The 18,152-nt window shown below is 46.8% G+C and overlaps 1 protein-coding gene across 1 annotated transcript in view; it reads left to right on the top strand.

Annotated features, from left to right (window-relative positions):
• The first annotated feature begins 1,278 nt into the window (after positions 1-1,278).
• Positions 1,279-18,152, top strand: part of LOC130130154 (sodium/hydrogen exchanger 9-like) — a 162,885-nt gene continuing 146,011 nt past the window's right edge. Inside the window, exons 1-4 of the mRNA XM_056299891.1 lie at positions 1,279-1,423; positions 1,662-1,861; positions 11,121-11,198; positions 12,430-12,506. Of these exons, the coding sequence (XP_056155866.1) occupies positions 1,279-1,423; positions 1,662-1,861; positions 11,121-11,198; positions 12,430-12,506 (500 nt within the window). The remainder of the gene's footprint in view (positions 1,424-1,661; positions 1,862-11,120; positions 11,199-12,429; positions 12,507-18,152) is intronic.

Genomic DNA, 18,152 nt, shown 5'->3' with positions numbered 1-18,152 from the left:
TCTCCCGCCTTTACGACAGCCGCCGTCGGTTTACGATGGGGGTTGCTAAGCGACCATCCCAACACGATCTTGCGTGAAACCCTGCCCCCAGTGTAAACTTTGCCAAGATTTCTATTTCTCCCGTCGCTTTTTTTATTTTTATTTATTAAAGGGAGTTTATGATGAAGTTTTCTGCCCCCCCCCACACACTCAACGTTTGAATAATCCAACTATCTTTAAGATGTCCGACTGTTTCTTTTGTCATTACAAGTTTGCCAAGTGTGTCAACATGTATCTCCCTTTACCCGTGAGGAGACGCTCAGTTTCATGCCTACGCAAGACATCAAGATACAAAGACAGTTTCTGTGGTCTCGTTTTAAAGGCTTTTTTTTTTACACCAGCGATTTTTTATTGTATTTGTTTTAATTTTTGCATATCTTTCATGGCTGGTGTGGATACGAGGTCACATCTCTTAAGTGTGAAACTGGACCAAGGAGGGACAAGGTAGGACCCGGTAGCAGTGGCAGAATCTTATAGAATCCGTAATGATGAAGGGACCAACGTGCAAAAATAGAAATGTTGCGGAACCAGGGAAATGCGATGAGAACCGGCTATGAATATTAGATTGAATTTTGAGCCCCAAGGCTAGTTTGATCCCGGTGCTTTTTGGAAGGTGGCATTAATTTAACAGAAAAACTCATTAGCAGCACCGCATATGGCCATACAGCCAAATGCACAAAACCAGATACTGGCTAATGGCTACCTCTCCAGGCCAGAACAGAGCCCATGTTAGCCTGATCGATGACGACTCAGTTTGTAATAACATGACACGAGGAAGAATCTCTGTTCGAATGTCCATAGGCAATTTGATCAATAGACCTACTGCTGTCTTCCGAACAAAGCTGTTTGTTTTACCGGCCGCAAATACAAACTTATAAACAGCAGTCCGCAAGTCATAGAATGCAAATGAACTTGATTTATTTTTTTTCATATAAAAATTAAGATAGGTAGAAATGACTAAAAAGCCTTATTTAATACAACCTGTTACTTAATACTCTTTGACGTCATAAATTAGACCTATAAAATAAGCGGGGAATCGAAATTGGTGGAGAGCGACACGGCTCTCCCCAGGCGGGAGCGTCTGGGAGCCAGCATCTATTATTGTGCAGATGGCGCCACCTGGTGGCGGCTTATGAGACGCTGACGGCTGAGAGACGCGGATGTTGCTGCTGAGGAGATGAGTGACAAGTGAGACGGGGGAACTAATTCCGAAAGTTACAAGTGCTCTGAGGCTGCGACATGCCGGAGCCCGGTAAGCGCAGGCGAGACGGCGCTGCGCTGCTCACCGTCGTCGGGCTGATCATCATAACCATCCTGAGCATGTGGCGGTTAAAGCGGATGAGATTTAAGTTTATTCATGTAACCGGAGGGGCAATGTTGTACGGTAAGTTACAGGCGCCGACGACGGCCGGAAGCCGTGCATGAATACTTCCTGAACATCGATCATGACGTGTGGTGAAGATGATTTTGTTTCAAAATAGCACGTTAGAATCCCGTCTGAGTAGGTCTCGTATTAACGACGCCAATGTTTCCATCGACGTCCGATTTTGATATTTTCAAGACGTTAGCGTCACCCGCACACGTTTATGTTCTGATGAGACTTTCTTTCTGCACCTCGTCAGGTGCGCTTTTGGGATTGGCGGTGAAGTGCTTGTCATCCGCAAGAGGGGAAGACTTGGAGGGTGTGCGTGTTTGCCTGAACGGCACCCACCTCCCCGCGACCACCAACGTCACAACACAGGCGCGCTGCTACAGGTGTACGGAGGAGGGACTCAGCCCTCACACAAGCCAAGGATGCCCCCTCTTCCCGATGCTTGACGAGGTAAACGCTGACATTTTCGACCCACGCGATAGATCCATTTAAAATGGCTACTTCTGTGTATGAGCCTTGACACCCCAGATAGCAACATTGCTGTGGCCCGGACCCGTCCCACACCCGACACTTGCATCCGGCCCACATACCGCACTTAGGCGGTCCGCTGCTGTTTGCCAGATCTGGGCCAGAACCCAGCCATAGCAATGCCGCATGTGCCACATATTTGCCAAAGGTGGCCCGTATTTGTGTTGTGATATTTGGGCCATATTCACCGTTTACCACACAGGCCACTTCAGGGTCACATCCAGATCACATGTTGCCGAGAGCACCGCATCTTTGCCAAAAAAGATTTGGCCATATTTGCTATGTGGGCCACTTCAGGCTCACATTTTGTCAGGGCCAGAAGAAGGCCTTCAGTGCTTTCTTCTGGCCAGGGGCGTAGCCAGGAGTTTTTTTTACTGGGGGGGGCAGCTGGGGCCAGCCATTTAATTAGGGTGGCACTTGTCAAAACTACTATTTTAACACTACTTTGGAAGACTATGATAGCCCTTTTAACAATGCCATGGATTGTGTATAGCCAAAGGGTACGGAATGGTATCATTCATCTAATCTACATGTCCCATGCACGGGTGTTAATGCAGTGGGTATGGCTTAAGTGTTTTTAAGTGTAAAGACTGCAGACAGAAATGTCATTTAGTATTTCAATTGCAATTTCAATTGTATGAAGGGAAAATGTACACAGTGAAGCCAACATTTCCATATTGGGGGCGGGGGCTTCTGGCCCTGACAAAATGACCTTTGTTTGTGCTGCTTGTTGTGTGCTGCGGTAGTGCAGTATAGATCGGGTGTTATGTGCACCATGCTTGTTGATGTATTTTGTTCTTATTTCTATTTCTTATTTCTCTTTTATTTCTGTTTGTCTCTGTTTCTATTTTCTTATCTTGTATCTTGTTAGTTTTTAGTTATTAGAGCGTGAGTGTCTGTAATAGAACTCAATTTCCCCTCAGGGATAAATAAAGTATCCTGATTCTGAGTGCTGCATCATTGCCTGAAGTGGCCCACATCCGGATGCTATCTGGGACAGAGTGCACTATGTGGGACTGAGAGTCTGAATGAATCCAGAAGGTCGCTGGTTCGATCCCCGGACCAGCAGGAAAATGTGGGTGGGGGGAGTGAATGAGTGGCACTGCCCCCCCCCCCAATACCCATGGCTTTTAGGTGACCTTGAGCAAGGCACTTAAACTCCCTCCACCCCCAATCAACTGCTCCAGTGGAGCTGCTCAGTGTCTCCCAGTGAAGAATGTGGTTGTACTGGGCAGTGAATGTGTGAACGAGAGCACATGTGCTCAGCGTGCTACCCTGGGTAGGAAAAAAAAAGCTGTGTGGCTTTTGAGATAGGAGTGTTTGAAAACAAATAGCATTACGTGTGCTTTTCCTGCTATAGGCTTTGATTTAGAATTAAAAATTCCTTTTATTGCCCTGTATTTTACCATTTACCCGTCTTGTGCGGAGGATCTGGTTTCTTTGCTGAGTCTTTCCAGGCACGTTTCATGTAATCGCGTACTCTTTCACATGACTTTGATGGATATTTGTTATGCATGCTAGTCATCTAAAGGAATCTCATTACCTCTCCCAAGAAGGTTATGTTTTTGATAGCTATAGAGCAAAAGTTGTAGAGCGAGCATATTTGAATATTGTTTTTTCCATGTGAGTGTAATATTTTGGATGTACGAGAGAGAGACACACACACACACACACACACACACACACACACACACACACACACACACACACGCACACACACACACAAAGGGGGATATCGATGGAGAATGATCCTGGCATACTCCTTGAGGTACCATGCAACCCCTTTCTAATGGTTTGCATTTTTGGTCCCTTTGAATGGTTGGGTCTTATTAGCACCCCAGAAGAGGCTACTATAAAGGCCATTACAGGAGCTGGAGCATTTTGTGTGGCTTTCATGCCATTAAGTCCAATACATATGGGGCCCTAGCAGGGAGAGATAAGGATTTAATTGCATTGCCGAGTCCATTATGTGTCATTGGGGAGCGAGGCATTAAAGGTTGTGGTCTGATTAAATTTAGTGCCATTCAGTTGAAAAGGCAATTAGTGTATACAACACATCTCAGCCCTAGACTCTGTGGTGCTGGCGGCCCTCACAATGAAGCCACCGCAATATGCATAATTCAGTGATTATTGTCTCCTTATTAGTTCCGGTCATTCCGGTTCGCATTTGTCATGCAGAGGCATGGCAAATATATATCGTGTTCTATGTGGGTAATTGCAGCTGCAAGAAATAAAAAATAAAAAAAGAATAATTTGTGTTGAGCCTGAAAGCCTGAATGGCATTACGAGTTTGTAGCTCTGGTATCTATTCAGGTATTATACGGAAAATAGGTTGCCTTCTACACTCTACATTAGGCCGTAGAGCCTGAAGTTGTATTGGGATTAAATCTCGTGTTGCAGAAATGATATTTAGACACAGATAAACACACATACGTAGACAGTAAGTTCAGATGAATCTTCACCTAAATGCACTGCATCCTTGGAAGAGTGTTAATATCGCATAGCGAACAGGGCATCTGTCTGTCATTCTACATATCTCTTCCACCTGCTAAATTGTTACTGAGTTAATGGTCATCCCTGCAGGGCCCTGCCCACTGTTTGCAAAAGGTTGACCATGTCTAACCTTTTGTGAGGGATAGAAATTTCACAGTGTAATGAGATATTTTTGAGATGTATAGCAGCGTTCACAGAGATGGAGGTATAATGATGGGTTATGGGTCATATCACCATCTCAGCTGGATATCTTCCCATGATGATCTGCAGAACACACCTGACAAACACCTGAGCAGTGCTGAGGGGAGAAAGACACGAGCGGCTACTTTTTTTTTCTTCTTTTTTTGAGTTGTCTCAGGCGTTGCATCACTTTGCTGGAGAGAGGAGGCAGAGAGAGTGTGTGCAATATCCACTCTGGTTACTCTTTAATATACTGAAGATGAGAGCTATGGGCATGCTGTGGGCTGTTGAGATTGCCAGCATGTCCCCCCCCCCCCCCAATGTAGAACCATCTGTTTTCTGAGCTCCAGCGGCGTCGTTAGGCCTGGGCATCCGAGGCTACAGCCTGTTTTATGAATAGCCCCGATCTCAAACATTTGTATTTTGTTTTAATAAAAATAAGAATAATGAAAACGATAGCCCTGGATCTATTCATCTGTCATTCTGATCATGCATTAAAGCCCTTGAAATGATATCGTTGATCAATAACGCAAGTACATTTTGGGTCCTCTGTGTGTCATTAAAGCAGCATATCTATTTCACGCTGCTTGGCACACAGAGAGAGAGAGAGAGAGAGAGAGAGAGAGAGAGAGAGAGAGAGAGAGAGAGAGAGAGAGACACACACACACACACACACACACACACACACACACACACACACACACACACACACACACACACACACACACACACACACACACACACACACCGGTTACAGAGCTCACCGTTGTTGGCATGTGGTGGTAGCTAGCTAGCTAATTCATCAAGGCAAGACTTGAAGGTTATGGATATAAGAATCTTTTTTTAAAAAGAAAAAGGATGAAGGCAACGAAGTGTAGGTGAGGCTAGAGTAGGGGGATGAAGAGTCATCTCCTGTTGCTGTATCAGCAGATGCCACAATGTTAACAGATACAATGAGAGAGAGCGAGAGAGCGAGAAAGGGAGAGAGAGAGAGAACTTGAAAGAGCAACAAGTACACAACATAGGAAGGGGTGAGGCCGTGAAGATAGATGTTGTCAGATGGAGAGAGCACAGAATCCACTGATTACACTGCAGTAAGTAATAAGTAGCAAGAGAAAGCTGATTGATGTACATCTGTACTCATCCTTACCATCATGGTCATGGTCACTCGTGGTCGAGTATGACTGTCCTCCTTCTAGGTCCTTGTGGGGATCCTTGCAGGAGGACGCCTGTGTGCGACAGCTTTTTACGTGGGGTGGCTGATGTGCCTGCAGCCACCACACAGTCCTTGGCAGGGGGTGGCCAGAGTCCAATGGCATGCAGAACCAAGACAATTGGGGACCACCCTCTGTTGCAGCCTTTATCCGCCTTCACTGCCGTTATGATCTGGAGACATCTTCCGCCATTTCTGCCATTGACGTCTTTGCTGGATTGCACTTCATCTGGAACCTCCCCCTTGCCTTGGGTGACCCTACCAGGAGTCCAGCACCAGACGGCATAGCTTTTGGGATCATTGATACATGCAAGCTTAGCCATCATGGCAAGGTGATGATCCAGGGGAAGGTATCTGTACTGCATTGAATATTGGCCTGTAGCTGGCATCCAATAGTTTTGCTGTGTTGTGTGACTGTCAGTCCATTCGGAATAATGAGCACTGATGACTATTTAGCCCCTATGGGGTGGAATAGTGCATTGATGGTTTGCTTTTGGTGACTATTTAGCCCCTATGGGGTGGAATAGTTCATTCATGGCTTGCTTTTGTATAATCTGATATTGGTTTGTGTGTTCTAGTAATTGGTTTAGTCTGTATAAGATAAATTGATAAATAACACGTGATGATGATCTGATTCATGATTCATGATCCGCATGTGTGATTTGGCAAAGATTTTACGCCGGATGCCCTTCCTGATGCAACCCTCCCCATTTATCTGGGCTTGGGACCGGCACTAAGAATGCACTGGCTTGTGCATCCTCACTGGCTGGGTTTAGTCAGAGAGATGAAGAAAGTAGACAAGAGCACAAAGAGATGCAGCATAAAGTGAAGAGAGAGGTGGCGAAGGCAAAGGAAAAGGCGTATGGTGAATTGTAAGAGAGGTTAGACACTAAGGAAGGAGAAAAGGACTTGCACTGATTGGCTAGACAGAGGGAGCGAGCTGGGAAGGATGTGCAGCAGGTTAGAGTGATGAAGGATAGAGATGGAAATGTGCTGATAAGAGGGGAGAGTGTGCTGAGAAGGTGGAAGGAGTACTTTGAGGGGCTGATGAATGGAGAAAATGAGAGAGAGAGAAGGTTGGATGATGTGGGGATAGTGAACCAGGAAGTGCGGTGGATTAGCAAGAAGGAAGTGAGGGCAGCTATGAAGAGGATGAAGAATGGAAAGGCGATTGGTCCTGATGACATAGTACCTGTGGAGGCATGGAGATGTTTAGGAGAGATGGCAGTGGGGTTTTTAACTAGATTGTTTAACACAATCTTGGAAAGTGAGAGGATGCCTGAGGAGTGGAGAAGAAGCATACTGGTACTGATTTTCAAGAAAAAGGGCGATGTGCAGAACTGTTGATCAGATGTGCAGAAAGTTGATCAGCCACAGCATGAAGATATGGGAAAGAGTAATAGGAGCTAGGTTAAGAGGAGCGGAGACGATTAGCGAGCAGCAGTATGGTTTCACGTCACAAAAGAGCACCACAGATGCAATGTTTGCTGTGAGTATAGAGAAGGCCAGAAGGAGTTACACTGTGTCTTTGTGGATTTAGAGAAAGCATATGACAGGGTGCCGAGAGAGGAGGTGTGGTATTGTATGAGGAAGTCGGGAGTTGCAGAGAAGTATGTAGGAGTGGTGCAGGATATGTATGAGGGAAGTGTGATAGTGGTGAGGTGTGTGGTTGGAATGACAGATGGGTTCAAGGTGGTGGTGGGATTACATCAAGGATCGACTCTGAACCTTTTCTTGTTTGCAATGGAGGCAGGAGTCTCCGTGGACTATGATGTTTGCAGATGACATTGTGATCTGTAGTGAGAGTAGGGTGCAGGTGGAGGAGAGCCTGGAGAGGTGGAGGTATGCACTGGAGAGAAGAGGAATGAAAGTCAGTAGGAGCAACATGGAATACATATGCGTGAACGAGAGGGAGGACAGCAGAATGCTGAGGATGCAAGGAGTAGAGGTGACGAAGGTGTATGAGTTTAAATACTTGGGGTCAACTCTTCAAAGTAACGAGGCGTGTGGAAGAGAGGTGAAGAAGAGAGTGCAGGCAGGGTGGAGTGGGTGGAGAAGAGTGTCAGGAGTGATTTGCGCCAGAGGGGTACCAGCAAGAGTTAAAGAGAAGGTTTACAAGATGGTAGTGAGACCAGCTATGTTATATGGTTTGGAGACAGTGGCACTGATGAAAAGACAGGAGGCGGAGCTGGAGGTGGCAGAGTTGAAGATGCTAAGATTTTCAGTGGGAGTGACGAAGAAGGACATGATTGGGAACGATTATATTAGAGGGACCGCTCAGGTTGGACAGTTTGGAGACAAAGCAAGAGAGGTAAGATTGAGATGGTTTGGACATGTGTGGAGGAGAGATGCTGGGTATGTTGGGAGAAGGATGCTGAATATGGAGCTGCCGGGGAAGAGGAAAAGAGGAAGGCCAAAGAGGAGGTTTATGGATGTGGTGAGGGAGGACATGCAGGTGGCTGGCGTGACAGAGGAAGATGCAGAGGACAGGAAGAGATGGAAACGGATGATCTGCCTGTGGCGACCCCTAACGGGAGCAACCAAAAGTCGTATTAGTAGTTGATGATGTAATCATGAGCAGGGCAGGAGAGAGGGGAAGAGAAGAGGAGAGAGCAGAGGAGATGAGGTGTGCGACAGACAGATGAGACACCAAAAGAGCTACTAGAGAGATGACGAAGAGGAGGGTATCAGATAGACAGATAAGACAGAGTTAACACAGATTGTCACGGTTCGAAAGCAGACCTTGTGACGCAACAGAAGCTGAAGCTGTGAGACCAGGGTTGGTCGGCTTTATCATGGAACATTGGCAACATAATAACAAAGTTGAATGAGAACTCAGATTGCCCTCATTTTTTGCTTATGGTTATTTCATGTTATGAAAGCCAGCCTACGCACCTGACCGCAACCTTTTGGTGGAGCACAGTGTCTCGCATCTTATGTCCATTCTACTCTGAAATAACGTGAAAACGGTGCAATTATTGGGGGGAAATCTAAAGATTTCTGGGCTGGGCTAAGCCCCTCCCCCCCGATGTTTCAAGATCTGCTTGGCTCATAACGTTGCACCGTAAGATACTCCCTTATCCTTATTCATATGAGCACTGGGACCCTCCTCGGTGGAGACTGACAGTCAATTAGACGTCTCACTCCGCGTTCTGCTCCGCTTCAGTCAGCTGTCACCGCCTGAGTCACGGCGTCTGTGCAGAATGATAATGCGGTAAACAGCAGTTGTATTAGGGCCCATAGCGGGCTGCCAGGTGATCTGATCGCCATGTTGAAGGTTCACAACTCTTGACAGCATGACTCAGAGAACCACTAATCGATTTTCCTTTAAAGAGATATTTTGGCCTCCGGGAGTTTTTACGATTATGTCTCACTTACATCAAAAGTCAGACAAATTTGTGAATATCTTTTTTTTATGTCAGTACATGTACTTTGAAGATATATTCAGGGAGCAGCCGGGAACCGCCGCAGCCGGGACGCGAACCCGCGTTTCCCGCACCATGGGCGACTACGTTAACCAGTCGACTGAGGGGTCCGGCCCGTTAGCTAACTGGCTAACGGAGTCTACTCATTCATGCTCCTTACACTATCTTGAACGGCGAGTTTGGCCTAGCTAGCTTAGCTCAACTGCTATCGGATGTCTACCAAGACCGCTAGCAGCTCCTCTTGAAAGATGGAAAATGCAAAGATGCATTTTCCATCTTTCAAGAGGAGCTGCTAGCGGTCTTGGTAGACATCCGCTGCTAGGAGCTGCTATGCTTAACCGACATCTTCACAAGCACATGCAAAAGCCTAAAGATTAGATTATAGTTATACCTATTTTCCCATTGTGCATCTTCTTAAGCAGGAAAAAAGTGGATATGCATATTACAGAAAATATCCAAAACTATAATTTCATTTTTAGGGTGTTGCATGCACGTGTGAAAGCATTGGTTTAGAAAAATTATTAATACTAGGCTAATGAGTGAATTTAATGGTCGACTTCAGAGAAGATGTATTTCCCTCTTCTGAGAGAAGCTGCTAATGATCCCTGGTGACATCCAGCAATAGAGCAAAACTAGGCTAAATTCAATGTACCTTCAAACTACAAGCACAGGATTAAAAAGGGTGTCCATAAGTTTGTTTGACTCTGTGTAAGTTGGACACATAGTAAAAACCCCGGTAACCTAAGTATCCCTTTAAGCTTTTTTTGTGTTTTTTATATTCTTTTATTTATTTTATTGACTGGACAGTGACGGGCAGAAAATGTAGGATTGAGAATGATGTGCAGAGACATTTCTGAGCTAGGTCTCAAACCCACAAACCTGCTCACAGACCTCAGCATACATGGTACACACTATTCCTGCTGATATTTATCAGCGCTGATTCATGTCATCAGTTTTGCTGTAAAATCACATCAGCCGGCGGCACAGTGGTTAGCGCAGTCGCCTCACAGCAAGAAGGCCCTGGGTTCGAACCCCGGGGTTGTCCAGCCTTGGGGGTCATCTCGGGTCGTCCTCTGTGTGGAGTTTGCATGTTCTCCCCGGTTCTGCGTGGGTTTCCTCCGGGTGCTCCGGTTTCCTCCCACAGTCCAAAGACATGTAGGTCAGGTGAATTGGCTGTACTGAATTATCCTTGTGTGTGTGTGTGTGTGTGTGTGTGTGTGTGTGTGTGTGTGTGTGTGTGTGTGTGTGTGTGTGTGTGTGTGTGTCGGCCTGTCCAGGGTGTCTCCCCGCCTGCCGCCCAATGACTGCTGGGATAGGCTCCAGCATCCCTGCGAGCCCGATTGGGGTAAGCAGCTTGGATAATGGATGACATCAGCTGTTAGCTTGCTAGCCAGTCGGCCATAGCATCCGTTGCAGCCATAGCAAATGAGCTGACTGATGACATGAGCTCAAACAGCAGCCAACATTAGGCTGCTTGTAGTCACTAGAGACACGTTAACTTTTACTTTCAGGTACTCTGCCGTTTAGGGGATACCCAGGGACTGCTGATGTGAAGCCCTCCAGCTCACTGGGGTGGGAAAGTTAGTCCCGGCATGAACGGTTCTTGACAGATTTATGCCCGCGGCCCTATTCGGTGCACCTGACAGTACTTTTGTTCCAAAGCGATGGGCACAGGAGGTCTCGTCGTACCCCAGAGATGACGGTGATACTGCAAACTAAAGTGAAACGAAAACAATGTCTCTCTCCGTCTGGAATGGACAGACGTGTGTGGTGATAGATGTCCATCATGCTGTCACATTCAATAATAGCGTATCAACCCCCCCCCCCCGACTCTCTCAGTCACCAACACAACAGCTTTGACTTTTTACAGGTGACCTTTGATCCTGAGGTGCTTCTCAATCTGTTCCTGCCGCCCATCATCTTCCATGGAGCCTACACCCTTAATCAGGTGAGACCGTTGTCCTGACAGGCCTTCAGCAAGAGGCGAAGCATCAAAGACGCTTTCCATTTCTTTCTTTTGTTCTTTCTTTCTTGTTCTTCTTCTTCTTCTTTTTTTTGGGGGGGGGGATTTTTACCCCCTTTTTCTCCCAATTGTACTTGGCCAATTACCCCACTCTTCCGAGCCTTCTCAGTCGCTGCTCCGCCCCCTCTGCAGAGCCGGGGAGGGCTGCAGACTACCACACGCCTCCTCCGATACATGTGGAGTCGCCAGCCGCTCCTTTTCACCTGACAGTGAGGAGTTTCGCCAGGGGGACGTAGCGCGTGGGAGGATCAAGCTATTCCCCCAGTCCCCCCCCCCCCAACAGGCGCCCCGAACGACCAGAGGAGGCGCTATTGCAGCGACCAGGATACATACCCGCATCCGGCTTCCCACCCGCAGACACGGCCAATTGTGTCTGCGGAGACGCCCGACCAAGCCGGAAGTAACACGAGGATTTGAGCCGGCGATCCTCGTGTTGGTAGGCAACGGAATAGACCGCTACGCTACCCGGATGCCTTCTTCCTTCTTTCTATTTCGTCATTCATTTTCTTCCTTCCTTCTTCTACTTCTTCAACCCTCCTTCCTTCCTTCTTCTTCTTCTTCCTTCTTTTTCTTCTTCCTTTCTTCTTCTTCTTCTTCTTCTTCGTTATGCTTTTTTCTTATCTTTTGCCTGTAAAGCACTTTGAATGACCTCTGCGACAAGGTGCTATACATGGATACGTCCATGCTGCTTTACAAATAAACTTGCTTTGCCTCCTCCTCCTCCTCCTTCTTCTTCTTCGTCTCCATCTTCTTCTTCTTCGTCTCCGTCTTCTTCTTCGCTGTATGGGGTTTTAATGCAGAGATTATCTATTTGCTATTGTTCATTCTTGCCTTTTGCCCTCTTTCGAAAAATATACCGATCATTCCCACACTTACTTGCCTATTTTGAAATATCTTAGCGTCCTCGGGTATGTAGGTAGTCTCCCAAGGCCGTTGTTAGACTCATCCACCCTGGAGCACCACCACGTGATGTCCAGTCGTTATTTACAATGAGCATTTCCCCTCAAGTCGTATTTGTATTTTGAGCGTTAATGCTGCACTGACCCGCGGCTGAACCCGCTTCTAAAGGGATGGTTTGTTTGTTTGTTTGTTTGTTTGTTTGTTTGTTTGTTTCTTTGTCCCGGTCACGACTAATTTGTGTTAACTACTGTTCCAGAGACGATTCATCAACAACCTGGGATCTGTGCTGACCTTTGCCCTCTTGGGAACAATAATCTCTTGTGGGATCATTGGGTAAGCACAGTTTTGTGTTCTTGTTTGTTTGTTTGTTTGTTTGTTTTTCACAACGTGAAAGTACCAAAATCATAACATAACTCGTAAATAAGCAAGGCCATAAAAAATGTGCAAGGCTTTGCTGTTTTGCAAATGTTGTATTAATTTTGCAGTGTGTATGTACACAGATAGTTTATTTGGGGGATGGGGGTCTCCCCCTCTTTTTCTCCCCAATTGTACTTGGCCATTTACCCCACTCGTCCGAGCCGTCCCAGTCGCTGCCTCACCCCCTCTGCTGATCCGGGGAGGGCTGCAGACTACCACATGCCTCCTCCGATACATGTGGAATCGCCAGCCGCTTCTTTTCACCTGACAGTGAGGAGTTTCACCAGGGGGGCGTAGCGCGTGGGAGGATCACGCTATACCCCCCAGTTCCCCCCCCCACCCCCAACAGGCGCCCCGGCTGACCTAAGGAGGCGCTAGTACAGCGACCAGGTCACATACCCACATCACCCACATCCGGCTTCCCACCGGCAGACACGGCCAATTGTATCTGTAGGGACGCCCGACCAAGCCGGGGGTAACACGGGGATTCGGACCGGCGAGCCCCATGTTGGTAGGCAACGGAATAGACCGCTACACTACCCGGATGCCCCAAGACTACTTTATTATTTCTTCAATCTCTTTACAACATATTGATATTCTTAGATGGGTGGAGTTTCTTGGATACTGAGATAGTACTCCTTCCAAGACATACCCACGTGCTCCTAGTCTTCATGTAACCGGTTATTTTCTTGCCCGGTGCGGGATTCGATACGGTGTGTACTGCACCACAAGGCGACATCACTAACCGCTGGGCTAAAGGGTCAGACCCGTTAGCTAGGGGCTAACGTGTCTTATTAATAGTTTACATTCATATTGTGTAGTCTGTTGTGTGATGCCCTCGGTGTTTTCTACGTGAGAATACCGCCAAGTCCAATGTCAAAACGAGGCTCGACTCGGCTTGTCTGGTTTAGCCTGAAAGGTAGTGAAGGCTGGGACGGGCTAGCAGGGAGGAGCTAGCTCGACCCCATCCCTCCACCTTATCTCTGCACCTGTTAACGAGATCGAAGACGAGGCAGAGGGGAAAGTCGGACGTAGTCCGCCTTCGACTAGCTGAAACGGCAGAGGTTGTGAGGTGCATATGTGTGAGGGTGTGCCCTGGGACGTTCCCGAGCAGATATCCTGTAATCAATTATGCAGAAGCGCCGGTGTTTTATTCCAGTGAATACGGTATCACTTTTATCTGCGATCTTATGAGTGATTTAGTGCTCGCTGCTGTGTAATGAGGCTCATGAATCAAGTCCAGTCAGGTCGGCACCAGTATCATTGATCGCCCAGTAGGTTTGTGCAAAACGGTACACAGAACTTGGCCTGGTAGCACACAGGAAAGGACAAAACAGGATTCTGTAAGTTGAAAGACTGTGGAAATATCTCGAAGAGTGTCTAAAAAGACTAACGTGAAAACCCTGCTCCATGTCCCGGTGGCCCACCTGGACCTGAGGTGCTCTTTGGTTATCATGTGTAGTCTGGTCCTTGATACTGGGATCCATTGATGGTTTGCAGGGTTTTGCCCACTTTTTTAAATCTGGAATTATGCAGCACTGTTGTTTTAAAGTGGGCTCTGTGAGAAAAGTTGGCCTGATTATTTTCTTGGGTTTCAAACCCCTGACATTGTTGTTCAGGCCCCCTTTCCTCCCCGGCAAGACGATGTCAGCTTTTCCCCGGAAAGCCCCCCCCCCTTTCACACCCACACCCAGCAAACCTCTGGACTCTGCTCCTTTATTCTTCTCAGTCACGTTAAGTAAGGAGTTTATATCCAAACTGTTGAGACATATTTGGTCTGCAAGCTGGGAAATGAAAGTGTGTGAAGTGACTGTTCTGGCCCCCGAACGCTAGATGGCGCCCGTGAGCTTTGTAGGCTCTTTGCACAGCTTTGCAAACAAGGGACCTTATGTGGTTAAGACAGTTCTCTGCACATAGAACCCCCCCCCTCCCCTTTTTTTTAACGTTTAACAAGTTTATTGATTGGAACAACAGAACTCTTTGTTTCTTGTGTTTTTCATTGTGTCTTTATTGAGGAAACGAGTATTACAATAACAAACATCCAACAAACGCTGAGACAGCAACAGGACATGTCGAGGCGTCGTGAGAAAGTAGGGATGACATAACAGAATATGACTCCATTCTCACTACATTACAGTCAATAGGTTATCAAGACATAGGGTGAATGTAACGTAACAAAATACATAAATAAAGAGACAATAAAGATAATTAAACAGAGGTAGGCATAAAATTCAAGTTTCTCCAAAAAAAATAGAATAATTATTGTATCATACCAACCGTATGAGCACATTTCTTATTGTTTATACGTTGGATAGACTGGAAATGCTTTCTGACCTCATCCTGGAAGGCTGAAACGATGGGCGAGACCCGGAGAACTGTGCTTCATGGGTCTGGTATTTCCCCAGTAGGACTGATAGGTTGACCAGAACTTTCTGGTTTTTGTTTTCATGATATCGTACTACATCCTTGGCTTCTAGCTTAATTGAATGATTGGTTTGAGCAACAAAATAATCCTCAGTTTTTTTGGGGGGGGGGGTTTCTCCCAGAATCCTGCTGTGTGCTGACATTTTTCTGATATTCACTGGGGGACGGTGTGGCTTCTCCCCCAACACACTGAAAGACGTGCGTTGCAAAACTGCACACAATATTTATCCCACCAGCAAAACAATCTCAGGACTGGTGGATATCGATATCAACTGTGAGTTCTGTAAGAACGGAGAAGGAAGTGTTAGTACAGAGAAAACCTCAGAGGTCAAGAGGTTTGAATAATGACGTGGCATATATTCTGCTGCGGTGGACTGCTGTGTACTTGGTACTCAGCCGCAGGAGTGCTTTTTTGGGGGTTTGCATCACAACAAATGACATCAGATTGCGTGAAGCTGTGTTGTCAGCAGACTCCTGTTGTTGTCTGTCGAGCCGCCGCAGACGTTGTGTTGCCTTTTTACCTTCGCTGCAATCAGCGTGACGTATTTACCGACTGTTAAGCCGGTCTTCCAACGAAAGGTTACAGATGTTATCTTTCCCTCTTTTCCTGCTCCCTGCAGATCTGCTCCTCCTCCTCCTCCTCCATAAACGCACCCCTGGGAGGGAGGCAGGGAACATGTCCCGTCACGTGCACATTCTTGGATGCCAAGGCGCCGGACTTGACTGGTCCTGTTGCTGCTTAAAGTCAGGCCGTCACACTCTGCAGGTTAAACGAGAAGGGCGGCCATGATAGAAACCCCTCTTTCTCTCTCTCTCTCTCTCTCTCTCTCTCTCTCTCTCTCTCTCTCTCTCTCTCTCTCTCTCTCTCTGTCTCGCTCGATCTACCTCTCTCTCTCTCTCTCTCTCTCTCTCTCTCTCTCTCTCTCTGTCTCGCTCGATCTACCTCTCTCTCTCTCTCTCTCTCTCTCTCTCTCTCTCTCTCTCTCTCTCTCTGTCTCGCTCGATCTCTCTCTCTCTCTCTCTCTCTCTCTCTCTCTCTCTCTGTCTCGCTCGATCTACCTCTCTCTCTCTCTCTCTCTCTCTCTCTCTCTCTCTCTGTCTCGCTCGATCCACCTCTCTCTCTCTCTCTCTCTCTCTCTCTCTCTCTCTCTCTCTCTCTCTCTCTCTCTCTCTCTCTCTCTCTCTCTGTCTGTCTCGCTCGATCCACCTCTCTCTCTCTCTCTCTCTCTCTCTCTCTCTGTCTGTCTCGCTCGATCTACCTCTCTCTTGCTCGCTTGGTCTCTCTCTGTCTCTCTCTTGCTGTCTCTCTCTCGCCGTGTCACTCTCTCCTCTTTCTCTCTCTCCCTCTATCGACCTCTATCTACCTCTCTCTCGCTCTCTCTCTCACTCTGTCCCCCTCTCTACCCCCTCTCTCTATCGCTCGCTCCTCTCTCTCCCTCTGTCTACCTCTCTCTCTCTCTACCTCTCTCTACCCCTCTCTCTCGCTCTCTTCTCTCTCTCTCCTCTCTCTCTCTCCTCTCTCTCTCTCCCGCTCTCTATCTACACCTCCCTATCGCTCGCTCGCTTGCTCTCCTCTCTCTCTCACTCTGTCTGTCTGTCTCTCGCTCTCTCCGTCTCTCTCTCCTCTTTCTCTCTCTCCCTCTATCTACCTCTCTCTCACTCTCTCTCTCTCTCTCCCCTCCCCATCTCATCCCCCTCTCTCTGTTGCATACGCTACAAATGTTAGCGCCGTAGCAGCAAATCTCCCCGTGGACACATGAAAGAAGAAAGCTCAGCGGTTTGGCTCGAGGGCAGTGTTTGTAAAATCCCTGCCTTAAAGAAAGTGGGGCGGGTCCCGTCACTGTGGTAACAGAGTTATACCGGCGTGGACCATGCAAAGGTTCCCCAGAGGACACCCTGGCACGCCAATTATTATGGGATGCGGCACAATAAAGAGATTAGTGATTAGCACACAAGCGCTCGTCTGGAGTCTGAATCCCAGGCTTGACTATCGACTTGATAGCGGAGGATGGAAAATAGCGGTTAAAGTGGGGATAATGCGATACACAGGGAAATCATCCTCACTTGAACTCCAGGCAGTAAAGAGGTCAGAGGTCAAAGTCATCTATGGAGGAGTGCTCCTATCATCCCTAACTGGGGGGTTCAGTGTCTGCATGCTTAGACCTCTGTCTGGTTCCACATGCTCTTCTACCAGGGCCGTATTTCAAGTACCGTTTATTACTAGTATTAGTAGCAGTTTTTTTATAGGAAAATAGATATACAAATATTATAAATATATAAAAATAAATATCCATTAGAATATAGAAACATATTTAAAAAATACATATAATATGCAAATATATAAAAATAAAATATATATAAGACTATATAAAAATAAATAAAAAAGTTAGAAATATATTAACTATATATAGAAATACAAACATATAGAAAAAATATAAGTATAAAAATGTTATATATAAATATATAAGATAGATATACGTATTTTATATATAGTATTGCTTGGTCCTATTTTTTGCTCATTATGTAATATTTCGGCCCTCCTTAAGTGTAATGTGCACTCCTTACTTGCAGGTCTTGCAGTTGTTTAACCCCCCCCCATCTGACCCCCTCAAAAAAATAAAAAATAAGAACAAATTGTGCAGCAGTCGCAAACTCATTGCTACTGAGGTCATTATAAACCGGAAGACATCATGCTTGGTACCTGCTGCCTCTTTTGTTCGAATCTGCTTGCATTGTCTTGTTTTGACTGAGTCGTTGTTGTTCACAGCGCTGAACGATAGGGGACAGCAGCCTCTCAGTAAGAAACGCCACACAGCCTCCGTCAGGGCCTGGTTTAAGCTCAGGACCGCTGCCAGTGCTTGGCAGCTGCAGAGTACTGTATGAGCCCTATTCCTCTGCACAGCCAGGGCACGCCACATCTGTTTTCGCTGGTATCGGTCACATCCACGGCCAGCTCTGCCGTAGACCCCAAAGCTGAATCTGGCCCCCTGGGGTGCTTGATGAGTCGTACCGTAGATTTGTTCACTCTGGGTCCCTGCCTGCTGTGGTCAGATGACAGCAGGTGGCAATAATTCCGCCCTATTATTGCTGGTAGTTATTTACGCTCAGCGTGCCCTTCACAAAGGCTCTTCAGCGTTT

This window comes from Lampris incognitus, chromosome 19, assembly GCF_029633865.1.
Source record: "Lampris incognitus isolate fLamInc1 chromosome 19, fLamInc1.hap2, whole genome shotgun sequence".
In the NCBI taxonomy this organism is placed as follows: Eukaryota; Metazoa; Chordata; class Actinopteri; order Lampriformes; family Lampridae; genus Lampris; species Lampris incognitus.
Note: the sequence above shows the minus strand (reverse complement) of the source record. Positions and strands in the feature narration are given on the sequence as shown.